At 34.9% G+C, this 20,407-nt stretch overlaps 1 protein-coding gene across 1 annotated transcript; it reads left to right on the top strand.

Moving 5' to 3' along the window:
- Positions 1-273: 273 nt before the first annotated feature.
- LOC147558857 (pentatricopeptide repeat-containing protein At4g04790, mitochondrial-like) lies at positions 274-8,855 on the top strand. Its single transcript, XM_086660580.1, has 8 exons — positions 274-1,151; positions 1,259-1,303; positions 3,570-4,211; positions 6,016-6,195; positions 6,800-6,864; positions 7,889-7,996; positions 8,537-8,650; positions 8,778-8,855. Exons 1-8 carry the CDS (start codon positions 857-859, stop codon positions 8,787-8,789), a joined length of 1,461 nt encoding a protein of 486 aa, XP_086516706.1. The 5' UTR covers positions 274-856; the 3' UTR covers positions 8,790-8,855.
- The last annotated feature ends 11,552 nt before the right edge of the window (positions 8,856-20,407 follow it).

The raw sequence follows: 20,407 nt of genomic DNA, 5'->3' as shown, positions 1-20,407 counted from the left end.
GATCTAAGTGTAGTTATGGATTTCACTTCACTATATATTTCAGGTGGGGTAGAATTAGACACACTAATCTCATATTGACCTCTAGGATTTGGTAAAGGTTGACTTGGGAGTTTGCCTTTTTCCCGTTCACTTACTGATGTGGCAAGTTGACCTACCTGAGTCTCTAATTTTGCTATGGCTTGAGTGTTTTGCCTAGCACTTGCTTGAACTTCTTTTAACACCTGTCGTGTAGTTTCCATAAATCTTTCTAGAGTGGTCTCTAGAGTTGATTTTTGTACTTGTGGTTGATTGTCAAACAAGTTAGCTACTTCCAAATAAAACTAATAGGCTTATTAATTAAGTTTACCCCCTAAACTTTCAAGATTTGAATAAGAAAACCCTCTAAAACCCTAACAAAATTAAGAACTCTCTCAAACGAGAAACGGAGGAGTAGAAGATGACGAAGAAGTAGAATCTATCAGTCAATTAGATGACCTAAAATGCTAAATTCCTCTTCATTCGGCAGTTCTTCATTTTCTTACTTCCCCTTTTTCAACTAACTTCAACTGAACCGACGAACTAGACAACTCAATTTCAAGAGAGTCGATCTTCATCAGCAATATACGATGAGAAGATTAAGTATGAGGATGAAAACCTAGAAGAAGATTTGATTTAACCTCAAAAGAGATTCATTTCTGCTTTCACAAGGAAAGAATTCCTCTAACCTTCATCAAGGAAAATTGTAACAATAGCATAAACAACAACAGGGATTGAAGCAATTGCAGATGCAATCGATTGAGCTGAGAAGATGATCTTTTAGGGTTTTCTGGAAGGGAGGGAACAAACGCCTTTCTCTCTCTCTCTATAATAAATTATAATGCGTGGATCAAAACCCAAAATCTTGAGCTCACTCTTCCGTACCGCTACCGAGGGTTTATCAGATTCAAAGACCAAAATAGCTGAAAAGATAAAACCTAACATAAACTTGGAACAACTATTTCCATTAACGGACTTCTCTGATACCACCAGCACTTCCAGTTCCGAAACTATCAATATATCTTCTAAGAAATCATTCAAAGAAAAATTACGATCAAAGAAACCCCCTCCAATATCTGCAAAAGAATCTTATTCAAGAACTTTGTCTTTGAAGAAGTTTCAGTCACATAGTACTGGTAATCATCGATTTCTCAGTGTTCTCTTTTTTTTTTTGTTCAAATTGAATTACTTGGTTTAGAAATAACAAGCATGTTGAATAGATCATACTTTTTTTTTATTGCAGTGGAACCGGGAAATATGTTGCAGTGTATAACTTCGTTCATATGTGGTATGTTCTAGACTTGCATTCCATCAATCTCAATATGAAAAGAATTTGATTTTACTATCTATTAGGTAGATAGAGTTGCTTCTGTTAGGTATTGCCCTAAAATGTATTTGTAGTTTATGTTTGGATCACAGTTTGATGTCCCCCTCCACTATCCTGCAAAAGCACCTACAAATTGCTAAAATAAAGTCAGGGCACTTCATCGTTGCAGCAGAGCTGATCTGCTAAAGGCTGTCAGCCTGTTGGATCATCGCTCCCCTGCTCCATGACATGGGTTGTAAAATGAAGCTCAATTCCCTTCTAGGTGAAACGAGAGCTCTCTAGAGAAACCATTGCCAACACTTATTAAGCAATTTTTTTTTTTTGTGAAAACTCACTTATTAAGCAACAATGGGAAGCACATAGATTCTAGAGGTTGATAAAATTGATGTCTTCCCATCTTATCCAAATTTTGTAAGTCAATAATTAGAAATAAAATTTAAAAGTCCATATCTTCTAGCAAGAGGGTTTAGTGGAACTCTAACCGAGTGGACAATTAAGTGCCGTGTGGACAAAGAAGATAGTTGATCACATTTCTGTTGGAGATGAAATTTTGCCTCCTTGCCAAATGGTGAACTATTTTGCTTCATAGGAAGCAATTTTCAAGAAAATGTCTTCTAAGACATAGCACATAAGAACTTCTCCATTGGAGTTGCTTTCAGGATAATTTCCTTCAATTGTCTTTGTCTATATCTTTCTCCTTTAGATATAAAAATCTTATTAGAGGGTATGTTGCATGGACAAAGTGATATAAACTCATAGCCAAGGTTTTAAAAAACTGTCGTATCATACGCCTCGAGGCGCGCATCGAGGCGAGGCGGTCCTGTGGCGCCTCAAGGCGTACGTTTTTTTAGGTCAGAAAAAAAAGGCATTAGTTTTAGTCATCTTCTTCTACTTTTCTTGTTGGTTCATGACTTGCTGCTACAAGTCAGACTCTCTCTACTTCTTTAGTCATCTTCCATCTCTTCCACTTTTTGGCAAGTGTTTCTCTCTCTACAATTTTGAGTCCGTGACTTCTACTTTTACTGCTACTAGCATGCTACTGCTGCTAGCCTGCTACGTGTGCCATCTTCCATCTCTTCTTCTACTTTTACAATGAATGCTTTCTAGTTTTACTATTTTCAAGTTTTAATATATTTTATGGTATTTAAGTACAAAAACTTATTATAATATATTTTTACATAGTTGATGTCATTATCAGCCAATTTCTTTTTTCGTATTTTACACATCGAGGTGTGCCTCGAGGCACCGCCTCGCCTTGTGAGAGCAAACCGCCTCAAGGCGTAAAATCGTATTTTCAAACCTTGCTCATAGCAAGAAATACTGCAGAGGTCTATACTTCGATAAATAAGTAGAACTTCATAAAAGTCTCTACGTTTAATAAATTATATCCTTTATTCATAAACTTGAGTTAACCCATCTTGTCTGCCTCTGGGGTTTGGCTAGATCTGAATATCTGATCATACATGGGAAGTCATCTTTTTCTCCTTTTAGACATTTAGTTACTACTTCGACTAAATGGAAACCTAATGAAACCGGATAATGTTCTACTACTTATCGTCAAACTCGAGTCACTAGTAAATACTTTTACTTAAGGTAAGTAAACAAGCGAAAAAAATCTAAACAGCTAGCAATTACAGTTGCAATCTGCAGTCGACACTTGTTGCCCAAGTGGTTGATAGTGTTGACATAAACTCCAAAATTTCGGAGGTCCTAGGTTTGATTTCCAGAGGAGGCGGAATTCATGGTTTATTGAACTTGGGTTGCTAGTTTTCAAAAAAAATGTAGCTAAATGGGCTTTAGGCCGTTTATTTCATTGGGCTTTAGGCCAAAAGTTTAGTTGGGCTTTAAGCCCGTTTGTTTCAAGGTTTAATTCGGCGGTTATCATGCTTATCACATCTTTGAGGTATCAAATGCCATTGTAATGACTTCTATAGTCACTTTCCAAAAAAAAAGAGTTGCAATCGGCTGGAATTGTGCTGCAAATGGGAATGGCTTCATACCTGAGTAATTGCATTACAAAAGGGTGGATGAGGGTGCAATACACGGGAGAGTACGTGTATGACATGGAGTATAAAGACTTAGTGATGGCCTACGAGCTAGATAATCCCTCTCACTTTCTTGTTACACAGGAAATTGTGCTTGTGCTTTGGTGTATTTCTGCAGGAAATGTTGGGTAAACAGAAAAGAAGTTAATTTTCTCACTGACATGTATTGTTTTCATATGCAGGTAATGTTGCTATAACTTCAGAGGCGCACAGCTTTCCCTCTTCGGATATGCCTGATGACCAGAACTCCATGGAGCCAGCCCTGGACATACCATGGTTCTCAAAAGTGTCTAGCAACAGTGTAACAGAAAGGAGGAAGGAGTTGTCACGTGAAAGGAAACAGAAATGGGTTACAAAGGACTCCCAGACTCGTCGATTTCGCCAGTTAGTGTCAGTATGTGGGGAAAGACTGGGCACAGAAGCTACACTTGAGTTCTTTGGTAAATTGGGCCGAGAAACTGGTGCGAAAGAATTTCATGCATTGATAGGACTTTGTATAGAGAAGGCTAGGACGAGTCGGGATATAGATGTCTCATTGGAACACATTTATAAGGCATCCGAACTCTTTGGAGCTATGAGAGAACAAGGTTTTCGGATTGAAGAAGAAACTTATGGTCCATTTCTCACATATTTGATCGATATGGAAATGGTTGAAGAGTTTCAGTTCTTAATTGATTGTATAAAAAATGATAATCCTGACACACTTGCAAGATTAGGTTACTATGAGATGTTGCTTTGGGTTAAAGTTGATGACAAAGATAAAATTGAAGAGCTTTGCAACTCAATAGGAGAAGATAAGGATGGTGGCGGATTAGGCATTGCAGGTACAGTTTCACACCTTGACATACTTCTATCTTCTAGGATCATTGTGCCCAAATTCTTCAAATCTGTTCATATACGTATTACTTTCAGTAAATGTCCTCTGAATTTCAGGATATTCATATTGTTTTTGTTGAACTAATCTTCAAATAGAAACAGTTTAATAGAGATTGTCACTTGAAAAGGGCTTTTTTGTTTTCTAAGAGCGTAAGGCTTCTAAACCAACTCCATGCTTTACTTGTGTAACATGACTTGTTTGAATGCTTTTATGGTTCACCTCTTGGGGGAGTCAAATATATATGCTTACTTATTCGCTTCATCTTTAAGCTTTCGGTTCTTTAAAGCAGGAAGTTCTTAATTTCAGTTTTATGAAAAGCGTGGTCGGATGTAGCCAACCACGACCATACTGCTTCCTTAGTCTTTTTTTTTGAATGATATTCTTCCTTAGTCTTACCTTTACTCAGTAAAGGCCCAACTAAGATCCAACTTTCTAAAGATGTGTGTATAGGAGTGTATTTGTAGAAGAAACGTTGGGTATCACAATTCCGATATTTGCATTTTAGATTTGTTTCCTTTGTGTTTAAATTTTTTTCTGCCACTTTGTTCTGTACAACTTGTGTTGTGAGTGAGATGCTCATAAAGGACTAACAATTGTTCAATTTGGTGTTTATTCTGGGAGTGTTATGACTTTTTTATTTTTATCTTTAGTTTAGAATTTTTTACTTCCTCTTTGTACTCTAACTGTTTAATTTATATTTTTCCATGGACAAGTATAAGAGAACTGCTTTTTCAAAAGAAAATCAACTAAAGACAACCAACCATATTTGCATGGATATAAATGTGACAATTATTGTCCAAATAAAAACTCTTTTACTTTCTTTGGAGTTCCCTAAGCATATGTTTATATTTAGCTTAGATCATTGCCTGAGTCAGTGCCATGCTTATCGGTCATTTCCTTTCGTCAATCTTTGGAGATGATCCATAATAGTTGAACAAGTAACTGTAGTCTCCTCCTTCAAGATTTTGAGTTCCTCATTTGCTTATGTTAGGGAAAGCTCTTCATCGTCCATTATAATCCGAGAATGGTTTCAGAAACAAAACTTTCTGATGGTTAGTTCTCCATCCATCATTAAGCTGATTAAGGTTCTAAAAGATTTCTGCATGCTAGTTGTTTTTTTTGAAACTTCGAATGAATATGTTAATGAAAAAGGAATAGATACAAACTGTCAGATGGTTAGGTCATGGGCTCTCTCACGATATCCATGCCTCCCAGTTCACTATAACATCTGTGAAAGATATATTTTGGAAGACTCTAATCTTTTAGCTCAAAAGAATATTGTTCCTTTTATGTCTAGATTGGTTACTAAGTTCATATCCTTGAAGACTTCGTTATTCCTATCTTTCCATATGTTCCAGATTATAGCCGCTGGGACCAGTTGCCGTATTTCCTTCCTGTTCTTCTGCTTGCAAAGTCCTTCCCACTGTTATAGCATTTGGTTGATGTTGTTAGGTCTACACCACTGTTCTGCATGCAAGTTTTTAAGCCCTCAAAATCAGTTTAATTCTGCTAAAAAGATTAGTCCCTTCTAACCTGCAGAAGCTCCTCTACTGATCATCACTCAACCTTTCCAAATTTCACTGAATCACATTGACTCTGATTTTGGTTTGCAGCTCATTATGCCCATTTATAGTTTCGTTTATCCTATATTTGATAGTTCTGAATAGAATAATTGTATTATTTGGTGCAAGCAGAATTTGCAGCTTTCAGTAGACAAAGCTGCAACTCACAGAATTTGATGCTTTTGGCAGGAAACTATTTGTTGGCGCTGTGCGAAGGAGACAGAAATGAAGAGTTTTTGCGGTTATTAGATGTTGTTGATGTAACTAAAGTTTCGTCATTGGACTGTTTGTCAGACATCTTTAAATCCTTAGGAAGACGCACATTGGAAAACTTCGCACAGAAGTTCATTGTAGCATTAAAAGCCTCTGGTATGTTCTTCCTTTATCTTTATATGCTAAAGAGGACCTTTATTTTATACCAAAAAAGTGTCATTTTTTCAGCTGTTAAACCATTAGGGTGAGTGAGTAAAATATATGAATTGGCAAATCGACTTCACTCGACTGGCAGATTGACAAACCTCTCTTTGTTCTGAAACTTGATATGTGACTTAACATAAGGTTTGAGTTTGTTGCGGTGAACTGTTAACATGGATTAAGATAATTTTAACCTCGTCTTTTTGTTCTCAGTCATTAGAACCATTTGAAATGACCTAGGATGGGACTGCTGGGTTAGGCAAATGAGCTTATCTGTTCAGTTAGTCTTTTTTCCTCGGAACCTTGGTCTATTGTGCCTGGATTTCCATAACACTCGAAAGAAATATGATTTATCATTTTTTCGGAACCTTGGTCTATTATGCATGGATTTCCATTACACTCGAAACAAATATGATTTACCATCAATGTTGACTGAGTTAATGAATCCGTCCAACGGTAATTCGATAAGGTTCTCAATAGCTTAATCTACATATTTTTCTGCTATTTTTGAAAGATTTGCTGCATACGCATAACTGTTTTGTTACCTTGCCATAAACAGAAGTGGGAGAAGAAAATCTATCACACTTCATTTACAGCTACACTACCAGCATGCCGGATTTATCGGTAAGGAAGTAAGGGGCTTTTCACGAATAATACCAGTAATCTCCGTCTGTGAATTTCATGGAGTGCATCTTCTAACATAGAGTAGAGATATGCACTTTGATTGTTATAACTATTCATCGTATTTTGTTTTGAATCCTCTGTAACTCTATATAAATAAGTCAAAGAGTTCTTACTGTACAATAATATCGAACGTTTTTGAAAAAATATCTATTTGAAAAAAGGCGACAAGGGATACTTATGTAACCTATAAAGCATGAGTTGCATAGAGGTTGTGGAATTCTATAGTTAACTTAGACAAATACACACAGTTTCAACTTTCAACCATCTGGTAAACATCTAAGTATCTATTTGTTACTTGCAAAATGTGGTATAAATTATCATGTAAACTGAAGCAAGTTGCCACCGATTGGGTCCTAACCCTGTTTAGTCATAACTTTGTAAGAACAAGTGTTACTGTATAGCAGGAATTAAATTTTGAAATATTTCGGACGAAATGACCAAAATATTTTCATTTCTATACCTACCAAAGTTTCCATCATAACTAACTAAGTTTCTCTTAACAAAGCCTTGTTAAGGAAATTAGTTTCAAAATATTTCGATCAAAATGGCCGAAATATTCCATTTCCATGCCTACCGAAATTTCCGCAGAAACTTCATTCCTTGATCGTAGTACTTAGGTGGCGATATTCACTTTGATATACTATTTGGCTAGGAGAAAGAATTGGACACATTCAATATCTTTTGAGGGATTTTACAAAAATTGTGGGGACGATTTCGCAATATGTAATTAGTGCTTCATCTCTGTTTGGTCTCTCTTAACCAGATTTGCTTTAAAAACTTGTACAGTTCAAAAAATATTAATCTGAGTTCTTTCTCTTGTTCAAAAGAGTAGTTAACATCTTTTGTATCCTAGCAGTTTGTTTGTTTTGGTTAATGAACTAAGCTACTCTTTGCTGTTGGTATGCTTAGTAAGCTGCTTACTCCCTGCAACTCTGTTCTTATATGCTACAATTGATGTTGGAAGGTTGAAGAAGCCATTTTAGAGTTCAAGAGGTTGCATGAGAAGCTTCATGTATTACCTGCATCTACCTCATACAAGAAGCTTGTGAGATACTGTTGTGATTCACTTGAGGTATGAACAAACTAGAAGCTATGATCACTTGATTTTAAAGTGTAAAAGCTTTATCTGATATTCTGATCATAATTATTGGATAACTCAATTATATGAAAAGTGAAGTCTAAAATGTGGTATCATTTGATTCACTCCAATGATCTTCATTTGTTTCGTTTTCCTTGCTCAAGGGTTTCTTACAACTGTGAGTCTGTAAAAGAATTTTATGTAAAATTCGAACATTAGGACTCTAATTCCTAAAGGATCATATGGTCTTAAGAATATGTGTGTAACAAGAATGCTCAAAAAGCAGCAGATTCTTTCTCAATCTACTAGCTAGTCAGTATATATGAGCAGGAGAAACGCAGTAACCCTGTGTTCATGTCCCCAGTGCCTAATCAGGTACTCCACGAGGCCCTGGATTCCGGTGATTAGGAATAATTAAACTTCTGTAAAACTTCATATTTCCTACAAACATGGAAACTCTTCCAACATTTTGATTATGTATAGTTACGAGACGTTCAATTTTAATTGAGTTTATTCTTCAAAATACTCCTGCAGGTGCATTCTGCCCTTGATATTGTTGATCAAATGTGTCATTTGGGTTTCTCCCTATCAATTGATATTTTCTACCCCATCTTAGATGCAGTTGAGGAGAGCCGTGAGCTTGATTTGGTATTTTGAGCCTCGTTCTATTACATTCTTTTCCCTTATGTGCAGATGCTGGATGGACTTTTTCATACTTCTGTTTAAAAAGATTGCATGTCGATGATGTTTTACATTTTTATTGCCATGTTTGAAGGTACAACTATGAGGAAAAGCATGTGCACGTGTATCAACATATAACATTCGTATGTTATTGCTTGACTAGTTCTCTGCATATGCATCTGTTTGCACCTATTTTAGAGTCCATGGGTATAACTCTTTTTTCTCAGCTTGTACTTTTAATTACTGGAGTTAGTTAATGACATAGAGTTGTAGACAAAAGCTCCTCTTGAGGCACTTTAAAATAAACTCAACCAGAATTTGACAAAACAACGAAAAGTAACTGAAATAAAACCTGAATAAACCTTGAATTAATCAAACAATTTGCGAAAGAGTTCTTCAAAAATGTAACTAGCAGAAACCTGAAATTTACTGAATCTTCAACTATAACTTTTAAATAACAAACGAACCTCAATGGAACTTGCATAAACTTGAAACATTGCAGAAAACATATAAGAAACCAAAAAACAACTCAAAGTCATTAGCTATCCGACCTGACCTGAGTACTTATAGAAGAAGAGATCCCTTTCTTATCTACTTTCTAATTCCTGTTCCTAATTGAATTAGTGAACTAAATGAAAGCGAAACTTATCTAAAAAATACCAAAAGTTTAGCAACAAATACCATCGAAAAGAATTAGAAGAAGTATATAAAATGTCTTTTGTTTGTCAAACACCCTTAGGGGAGTGCCCCTATTTACATTAGTCAGAATCCTATCTCATGAGTCACGAACAATGCTTTCTGCCTTTCTCCAGGATCCCAATACCAGTTGGGTTATTCGCATGCCTCAAACAACTCTCTTGTAACTACTTGCAGGGGCGTGTTTGAGGGGGTGCGACCGGTGCCGTCGCACCGGGCCCCCCTCAAACCACATAATTTTCTTATAGAGATAGGGGCCCCTAAATTCCGATTAGTTATATTGATTTAGCAGTACACAATGAAACAAGATGGTGATGTAGCTGAATTGGTAAACCTCTTGAGTGTTAACAAAGAGGTCTCAAGTTCATTCCACCCAACAGTCACTTTTTTGTTTATTTTATGAACTCGTTATTATCTCCAACTGTTTCTAACAACAACTATTTTCTTCACAAAAAAATAACAACTATTAGTTATGGTATTAAGTTATGGATAAAGTGATAAACTATTAGTTTAGTTTGTATGTTTATGAAGTCGAATACTTATTGTTCTATCTTTTCGTGGAAGGAGTGTTGTCAAATGTGTATGGTTTTTGCATAGAAGTATTTGGGATGAAAAAATACACAACTTAGAATAAGTATTCAACTTCACGGAAGGAGTTAAACTTTTTTTCTTATCGAACTTAGTTTCTTAAGAGATAATTACTAAACGTATAATGTGTGAAAAGAGTTTACGTTTTGATATCAGTGGAGAAAGGGCCCCAAATATTTTTTTCGCACCGGGCCCCCAAATTCTCGGCCACGCCACTGAAAATTTGTTTCCTGAACTCATTTGTTTTGGCCCTAGAAAAGAATTTCACGAGGAACTTTGTTACCAACTCATCCCAAGTTCTCACAGAGTTAGGGGGAAGAGAATTCAACCATGACTTAGCCTTTTCTTTTAGAGAGAACGGGAACAACCTTAAGCGGACCGAATCATCACTAAAGTTTTGAAATTTGCTCGTGGAGCATATATGCAAAAACTCATTAATATGTTCATATGGATTTTCTCTATCGGTCCCATAAAATGAAGGTAGTAGTGCTATCACATTAGATTTCAACTCATAGTGTGTTGCAGTGGTTGGTGGTAACTCAATGCATGACAATGGGTTAGTTATGATTGGTGCAAAATGTTGCTTAAGGGTTTTTCCCTCTTCTGCTGGATTATCCATTCTTGGTGGTGGACTTGGGTCTTTGCAAAATGATTTTGATTCTGAACCTAAATCGAATAAGGGTGATTCGATTTGTCCTTCTTGAAAGTTGGGAATATATGATTCTTTGTTCACACTATCTATACTTTCTGTTTTCGAGGTACTTGAACTACAAGGATGAGTACTAATAAATAAATTTTGTGGTGAATCTAGTCGGGCTAACCGAGTCTTTTCTTTTCGAGACCACCTACTCATACATCAAACCTTGCATACAAAGATGAGAAATGAATTTGAAGAACAATTTTTTTTTTTTTTTTAAAAAAAAAAAAAAAACTATATTATACTAATAATCAACTAGATTAGAGAAGAAAACTTTCCTTTTTAAACCTTGAACACAAACTGCTCCCCAGCAGCGGCGCCAAAAACTTGTTGTGGACTTCTTTCGTACTAAAAATGATGTTAGTTATGAAATTGAGAGAAGTACACTTATTTTCCCGCAAGTGCACGGTGTTTAGTTGTAGTACATTCAATGGCAAATCTGGGTATGTCGAACCCAAGGGAGCTATGGTCAAAATGATGAGAAAGTGAAAGAACTTTGTTAGTATAATTACAACTATATATATATATATATATATATATATATATATATATATATATATATATATATATATATGTCTATATATATTTATGTTAGGATACTTACTACTATAATATATAAAGGGATAAGGTTTATACTATAAAGCAATCAAATACAACATGGGTAATAAGCATACTCCACTTGCAATATTATTTAGGCGGTATAACCGACCATTTATAATAGATATAGATAAAGAGAGACAAGATTACACTAAAGAAAAATTAGTACGACGTGGGTAATTGCTATACTCCACTCGTAGGTGTTAGCAAATTAGTAGTCAGTAAGTTAGTAGTTAGCAAGTTAGGTGCTGTTTGTTTTTTTATTTGTGTCTGAATCTGAATTGGCTGAATCTGAATTGGCTGAACTGAATTAGCTGAATCTGAATTGGCTGAACTATTTTACTAATTAGATGTTTGTTTTTTAGATCTGAATCAGTATGTCTGAATCAAAATTTTGACTCTTTTACCCCTCATTTATGTAAGCAACCAAACAAACCCTAAGCCTTCCAAAAAGGCAAACAAACCCCTCATTTATGTAAAAAACTAGGGTTTTTTTTTATTTTTCACCACTCCCCTCCCTCTCATGTCTCTCTCCGATGGAAAAGTTATTGTTGGATCTCACCCTCTCTCTCTAACCGATGGCAGCCAATCACCGAATCTTTGACCCTCAAATGCTCTTGTCGACTCTTTCTCTCTTTCCATGGACAACTCTCACCGGATATGTTTCTTTCTCCTTCCCTCCATCTCTCTCTCTCTAAGCAAAAGATCGGGAAAGCTACACTCTCTCTAGCACAGAAGATAAAAAAAAGTTAGGGTTTTTTGTTCTGCTTGATTTGGGGACACCATGGAGTTACAGAAGTCTAGTAGAGATTTAATGGTGTAAAAATAACTTTTTGATCTTAATACTTTATTTCCTCTTTTGTTTGTAAGAAACTGAAATCATTTTGATTTTGGGGGTTTGTGGTTATCTGTTGGTGGTGGTGATTATCTGTTGTTAGTGGTGGTGGGTGTTATTTGTTTTTAGTGGTGGTGGGTGTCTGCCGTTGGTGGTGGTGGTGTCTGATGTTGGTGGTGGTGGTGGGTAGTCTGTGGTCTCTCAAACAACCTCCTGTGTTTGTGGTTGACAGTGGTGGCGGTGGTTGACAGTGGTGACGATGGTTGACAGGTGTGGCGGTGGTTGACAGCGGTGGCGGGGGTTGACAGTGGTGGCTTGGTTGGCGGTGGTGGCGGTGGTGGTGGTGGTGGTGTCGGTGGTAGTAAAATGTTGGGCTATTGGAAAGATTTTTTTTTATGGGGGCAGAAGAGTCTTTTGACAAATTTCAGCAATTGGCCCTATATTTCAGACTTGTTTTGAAGTCTGAAATATGTGGGTTCTTTTTCAGCCCATTCAGACCTTAGCCCAATTCAGTAAAATTTTCAGATTTTATAAAATTAAAAAACAAACATCTGAAATCTGAATAGAGACCTAATTCAGATTTCAGATCTGAAAAAATAAAAAAACAAACAGCACCTTAGTAGTTAGTAAGTTAGTAGTTAGTAAGTTAGTAGTCCTTCTTCAAATGGTCCAAGTCAATCTTCTTTCTTTGTCAATATTGTTTTGTAATCCAGGGAGAAAGTCTTTCATAGGCCTTAAAGGAGTGTGCAAAGAAGGGGTGTTGAAGTACTAAAGATCACAAGCTAACTTGAGTCCAAAGGAAATTTTTGAGATGTCTTTTTTTTTGTTTTAGGAACTTACTCTAAATTAACAACTTCTAAAGAGAGATTTACCTTTCAATAATTTATATGATGTGGGTCTTGAGGGTATGGGGATCCTTCACCATTGCATGGAATAATTTTGTATCTCTTAGTATTTCAAATTTCATTTTCACAAACAAGTTAAAACGGTCTAGTTTTCTTGTTTTGAACAAACCTTAGTTAAATAAAATCTCTTGTTTCAAAAGAAATAATACGTTAGCGATTTTCGTACCACACGGCTCATAAGATACATCAAAATAAGGTTGCTCCACCGCACACTTTGACGGTTAAAAAGAGTGTCAATCAACTTTTATTTTAATTACTTTGACGGGTGGAAATTCACTAAAAGAGATGTTATTTGTATTGAGTTCAAAAGAGGGTTTGTGAAGCAAAAGATATTGATGAAATGTGTTTCCAACATGTTGTATGGAAAGTTGATATGATGCACCATAAAACAACTTTTCTTACATAAAACTTTTAAAACCAAAACATGGAAAAACAAAACAATTATAACAAAATCTTCACTTACTTGAAAATGTGATTCCAAAAGTATAAAAATTATTCCTTCATGGTATTATCACCCCACAACCTCAAGTATGAAACTTAGTTTTCCATTAAATTGTAGAACACTTCATTAATTTGATTCATCTTGTAACAAACTAGAAAGTAGAGAAAGAAAAATAAATTTGGAAAGAACTACAATAGATGATATTTTCTTCCAAACTTGTGTGTCTTACAAATGAGATGGAGGAGGCTATTTATAGCCATTTTCTTACAACAAGTAGTAAGTAAATCACATTTACTTTTTACCCATCTTAATAGTGTTTAAAAATAATTGTTACTTGACTTATTTCCTTTATATAAGGATACATGTTTTTTACTAATAAAATTACTTTTACTATTATTTTCTACCAAGTTGATTAATTTTCACCATATCTTGATTTCCCACCAAATTAGTTGTAAAGTTACTACAACTATATTGTTTAAGTTAAACCACCACCATTTGTGATCATCTTCATTTGTTTATGATGAGTGTTTGGTGATATATTGCCTTCATCAAGTAGATTTTTGGTAGATTTAACACCTTAATGTGTCTTCCATTAGTATCTGCAAAATATTAACTACAACAAAGCATTAAACAACTAACATGGACTAAGAATAAGTATTTTTAGTTGTATTTTGTACACTTTTCAGTGTACAACAAAGCTCCATTCTGGAAAGAAGCTGTAAATAGTGAAATAGATTCCATTATGCAAAATCATACATGGGAAATTGTAGATCTTCCACCTGGATGTAAGCCTTTAGGTTCCAAATGGATTTTTAAAAAGAAATTAAAAACAGATGGATCCATTGACAAATACAAGGCAAGACTTGTGGCAAAAGGTTTTCGACAACGAGAAGGATTGGACTATTTCGATACCTACTCTCCGGTGAGTCGAATAACCTCTATAAGAATGTTAGTATCCTTAGCATCCTTATATAATTCGGAAATTCACCAGATGGATGTGAAAATAGCTTTTTTAAATGGGCAATTAGAAGAAGAAATCTATATGAACCAGCCTGAAGGGTTTGTGGTTCCTGGCCAAGAAAGGAAAGTCTGTAGATTAGTGAAATCACTATATGGGTTGAAGCAGGCCCCAAAACAATGGCATGTTAAATTTGTTAATACATTATTATCAAATGGATTCCAAATAAATGAATGTGACAAATGTGTCTATGTTAAGAACACAAATAAAGGGTGTGTTATTCTGTGTCTATATGTAGATGACATGCTAATTATGGGAAATAACTTAGATGTCATCAACACTACTAAGAAAATGCTTTATAAGAATTTCGATATGAAAGATTTAGGAAAAGCAGAAGTAATCTTGGGGATCAAACTTACTAAGACTAGTAAAGGGATAAGTTTATCTCAAACTCACTATGTGGAAAAAATATTAGAAAAATTTAGTAAAAATGATCTCAAGACTGTAGTAACTCCATTAGACCCAAGTATTCATCTTATGAAGAATACTGGGAATGGAGTAAGACAATTAGAATACTCAAGGATTATAGGAAGCCTTATGTATTTAATGAATTGTACTAGACCAGACATAGCTCTTTCGGTTAGTAAACTAAGCAGATTTACTAGTAATCCAAGTAGTACTCACTGGGATGCCATAACAAGGTTGTTACGGTATTTAAGGCATACAAAGGATTATGAACTCCATTATACCAAGTACCCAGAAGTACTTGAAGGATATTGTGATGCAAATTGGATATCCGATACCGATGATACAAGATCAACCAGTGGTTATGTATTTACACTGGGAGGGGCTGCCATATCTTGGAAATCTTCTAAGCAAACTTGTATTGCTAGATCAACGATGGATTCAGAATTCATTGCTTTGGATAAAGCTGCAGAAGAAGCCGAGTGGCTTAGACAGTTTTTAGAAGATATACCAATATGGCCTAATCATGTGCCTGCAATTAAGATTCATTGTGACAATCAAGCTGCGATTGCTCAGGCACATAGTAAAATGTATAATGGTAAGTCTCGACACATCTGTCGAAGACATAATACCGTGAAGCAATTACTCTCTGAAGGAGTTATTACAATAGATTATGTAAAATCTAAAGAAAACCTAGCTGATCCTTTCACTAAGGGACTGCCTAGAGATCTTGTAATTGCTTCATCAAGGGGAATGGGTTTACTGCCTAAAGTAAATGAGTAAAGGCATAATGAAACCCTACCTAGAAGACTGGAGATCCCACGATCTAGGTTCAAAGGGAAACTGAAGTTATATCCTGACTCGAACAAAACACTGGAAGAGAGTTTCTCTCTTTCCCATTCCTAGGATGAAATCAGTGTTGTCTGCAATGCAGAGGTTAAGCTTACAACTTTTAATGTATCCGGAAAATTTAGAAATTTGTCTATAAGGAAGGTATAGCAGTGTACCTAAGTAGGAAACACCTATATGTGTGGGAATTGGTGTCGGTTCTATCAGAAGGTCGTATTAGGCTGACTTCTCTAATGCACACACGAAACTAGGAACGTTCATGACCGCAAAGAACTCAACCGAGAACTTAAAACAAGTAAAGAATTAGCTGTGTGTTAATTATAGTTGGCTTACAATTACCAGGACTCAGTTCAAGACTAACAGTTCACTGTTGTCCTTGTAAACCTGATAGTTATCACTAGGGAAGGTTCAAAGCTTTAAAGCCACCTTCATCCGATGCAGCGACACTCCGCGTAAGAACTACTGTCTGTCAGCATTATAGCATAGTAAGGTCTGTCAGTTTGCTGTGATTTTCGAACATGTAATAATCATTCATGTGGGGGATTGTTGGAATCGGTACCTAGCTCAAAAGTAGCTGGACCGGTTTTTGGTTAATTTGATGTACTTATATTCGTTAGAATCTCGAGCAAGACATCTCTTTGGATTCGTCTCGCCGAGCTCTTGAATTTAGACTCAAATTTTGTCCAAATCCGATTCCGTATGAGTGAGTTATTACAAAATTCGTTTGGTATGGGAACCATTAACTCAAAACCGGGATTTTGATTTAGGGTCCGTGGGTATATAGCCCAAAATAATGTTCAAAAAGAATTTAGGGTCCAATCTTCCCAAAAAATGGATTTTTAGTCCTTTTGCTCATGGGACTAAAAACCCTTAATATATATTACATAATTCCTTCCATGTCCAAAATTTTCAAACGGTTTAATGTACCTTGATTTTAGGATAAATTTAGGAAAAAATGGATAGATTCTCACGAAATTTTCTCTCTCTTCTATAATCTGTTTAGAAACAAAATCCAAACTTTTGCAAATCAATTTTCTCTCTCTTCTTTACAAATTTAATATGGAGATTTATTAGCCAAAAATATGGAGATTTATTAGCAACAAATCATAATTTCTCTCTCCTCTAAACAGATTTGGAAATCAAATTTTCTCTTTCCTATTATCCGAATCAATCAGAAACCAAAACCAATACGTCATCACCACGGATATTTCCAAATCAATTTTCTCTCTCTTCTTTACAGATTTGGAAACCAAATCAATTTTCTCTATCTTATTATGTAAATTTTTTTTCGATTCAAAACAATTTTCTCTCACTTAACTTTCAGATTTGGAAATAGTATATAATCTAGGATCAATTTAGCGTGATTTGGGGGATAATATACAAAACATATATGTCACTTTCTCTCACTTAACTTTTGGTTTTGGATATAGTATATTTTTTTGGGAACATTAAAGCAGCATTTGTTTTCGTTTTTACTCATACATAAATACTCATCGAATACAAATTATGAAATAAATACGTAAATTATGTATTATTTATGACGAATAAACCATCATTTGTCAAGTATACAACGTAATGTATCAAATGTATTTGGGCTTTGTTCAGTAAATTACACATAATTTCTTTTACATTACACATAATTTCTTTTACATAACACATCGTTTACATTCCGTTACAAAAAAAACGTACAAAATCTTCTCTTGTTTAATAATGGTGCCCATCCATGTTGCCCTATTGCTTGGAATGCTAATGGAGGGGGCCGAATATGAGGCTTTTCCAAGGAATCATGATCAAGATCCATTCAAGTGTGCATTTCTTATGAAATATTTCGAGGAGCCAATCAAAAAGTCAAGTAACAAGAACAAGGGTATTTCAAGTTTGATTTGCTTATTTTGATTTGATGATTCTGCCTGGAACTCCATCTGTGATAACAAATGGAGAGAGATTAATACATATAAATTATATAAAAAAATATATTATTTACAATAAATTACATGAACATTTACGTAAATTATATGTAATTTATTTCAAAGTACACGGGATTTACATATATAAGCGAAGTTGTTCTAACAATGAAACGAGTACTGTTTTTGAGATTAAAGCATAATTAATGTTCTATATAATATTCATGATATTCGTGATAAAGTATATATAATTTGTCAGAAAATACATATATCATGTTCTCATTTTGAAAAACATTGTACGGGAGATGTTTGCATAATTTACTATAAATTATGGTAATGTACGATAAAGTACATGTACTGTTAATTCTGTTATGAGGAACCGTACGAAAAAACCACGTTTCATAAATCCGTACGGATTGAAAACCAGATCTGAAGAAAAAGTACGAATATCATTAGGTTTAAACTACATATCTAAAGATATCTGATATGATGATTGATTGCAACAATAAGTATACTCGATTTATAGGAATTAGTAATGAAGGATTATCTCATCAATATCGAAATCATTAAAGAAACTTTTAGAGAGAGAAATACAATAATAACATACTCGATTTGAAACAGAATCATTAAAGAAGAATTTTGTTTACCTGAAAAACAATTAAGAAACTGATTTTGAAAAACTCTAATGAATATGAAACAATTTCTTTGTTTTAATGGAAGATTTTCAGTAGATTAAGATGTAGAGAGAGAGAATCAGCTACTATAAACTGAAATGGAATCACAAAAACTTATATTGATTTATGTTTTACCTGATTAACTTGATATGAAGAGACATAAATGGAAATGGAGTTCTGAGCTTGTGTATTGGATTAGAAGACGAATGTTTGAAAAACAATCTAATGAAGATGAAACAAGATTTCTGAGTTTAATGGAGGTTTTGTTATGTGAATCGGATTTAGAGCGAGAGAATAAAGAGGTTTCGGTTACTGAAAATAATGAATCACGTTTCTTTGTTTAGAAACGTGATTGGAGAGGGAATGTGGGAGATAAAAATGGAAGAAGATCTTTATGGATTTTGAAGATAAATCAGTTATAATATATATTTCTTTGTTTAAAAACGTGATTGGAGAGAGAATGTGGGAGATAAAAATGGAAGAAGATCTTTATGGATTTTGAAGATAAATCAGTTATAATATATGAGGAAGGTTAGATTAGGAATTATGATTTATTTGGTATTATAGGGATTTGTGTTTTTTCTCTAGATGACACCAAATGGACTAGATATCCATTTATATTATTTTTTTGGTTTTGAAACCCTTTATAGGATTAGAGAGGACTAAATGTCTTATTAGAGCCCGTTTTTTGGGCTATAAACCCAAAAATTCTTTGATTTAGTACCACATTTAAGAAAGAGGAAATGATTTATTTCCTTTTATAGAACCTTCCATATATTTATGGTATGTTCTTTAGAATAGAAAGGTGACTCACGTGGTTTGCACCACGCAAACTGCGCACGCGCGGCGTGGGCGAATGGGAGTTTAGGGCGCATTGGGCGCTTTTGAGGCGCCCGCACGCACTTTCCACTTCGCACGTACGCATCGTCGCGAGGAGCGATTGGAGCCTTGGATTTTACGATCATAGATATGATCTGACGGTCAGGATATTTGGCGCTCTTTGATGGGCCTAAAAGGTTACCCTAAATAGGTCTACACCCGCAAGTGCACGGGTGTCAAGTTGTAATAAATTCCGGTAAGACCGGTTCGTTCCTCAGAGACTAAGTGAAACCTATTCTAAGACTTGGAAGTAAGACGGTTTTGAAAATGGTTTTTTTCTGTGGTTTTGGTGATAAAATAATAAAGATCAAAATAATAAAACAAATAATGATACAAGGAACGCAAATGGGGGGAGATGACCTAGGGTGTCTGGAATCCACCAAATAACTCACTTTTAAATACACGAAATCAACTGACTAATTCTCTCGTTTTATAACTCAGAATTTCGGATAATGAACTATCCTGATTCCGGGAGATGTTTTCGATAAAATCGGTTTTTTTACTCATAAAAGTGTAATTGTCTCATTTTGAAAAACAAATCTCTAAACTACAATCTATCAATTAATAAGTATGCACCGTCAAATGATTTAACCTAAGCACGATGCATCAAATCTAAAAGCATAGACGGTGAAAAGAAAATCGATTTAACAAAAGAACTTAAATATTAAAGCACAGTCAGAGAATTAATCAATTCAAAATATGTCCAAAAAGATCGAATATTTGGTTTCATCCTCAACCCTAGATAGAGAATTAGTTAATCATAATACTATATTGAAATAGACATAAAGAATAAAAGAGAATGGAAGAAAACTAAACTTTTTCTCGCTGATTTTCCACTGGCGGCCAAACAGGACCTTAAGGAAGTGATTTACTTCTGTTTTTCCCAAAATTCTGCCAAACGCACCCTCAGGGAAAACGATTTTCTCGTCTTTCCGGAAATGAATTCCCTGGGGGGGAATTATTTTCCCATCTTCTTTAACTCTTTTTCTCTCTCTAACTTTCTGTTTCTCTCTCTATTTCCACTATAACTCTCTGTAATCTTTTTCTCTTTATGTATTCTATCTCTCTCTCACCAAGAAAACAGAAACAAAAAGAAAATCAAAAACAAAGTGAAATTTTTTTTTTTTATCAAAACCGATCTCTATAATCTTTCCCTCTCTACAATCTCTCTCTGTTTCCTCCTTTCTCTCACTAAAACAGTAAAGAAGACAACAAATTAAAGCAGCTCTGCTTCT

Source organism: Eschscholzia californica, unplaced genomic scaffold, assembly GCF_041429995.1.
Source record: "Eschscholzia californica isolate CP2 unplaced genomic scaffold, dmEscCali1.0.p SCAF_2, whole genome shotgun sequence".
Taxonomy (NCBI): domain Eukaryota; kingdom Viridiplantae; phylum Streptophyta; class Magnoliopsida; order Ranunculales; family Papaveraceae; genus Eschscholzia; species Eschscholzia californica.
Note: the sequence above shows the minus strand (reverse complement) of the source record. Positions and strands in the feature narration are given on the sequence as shown.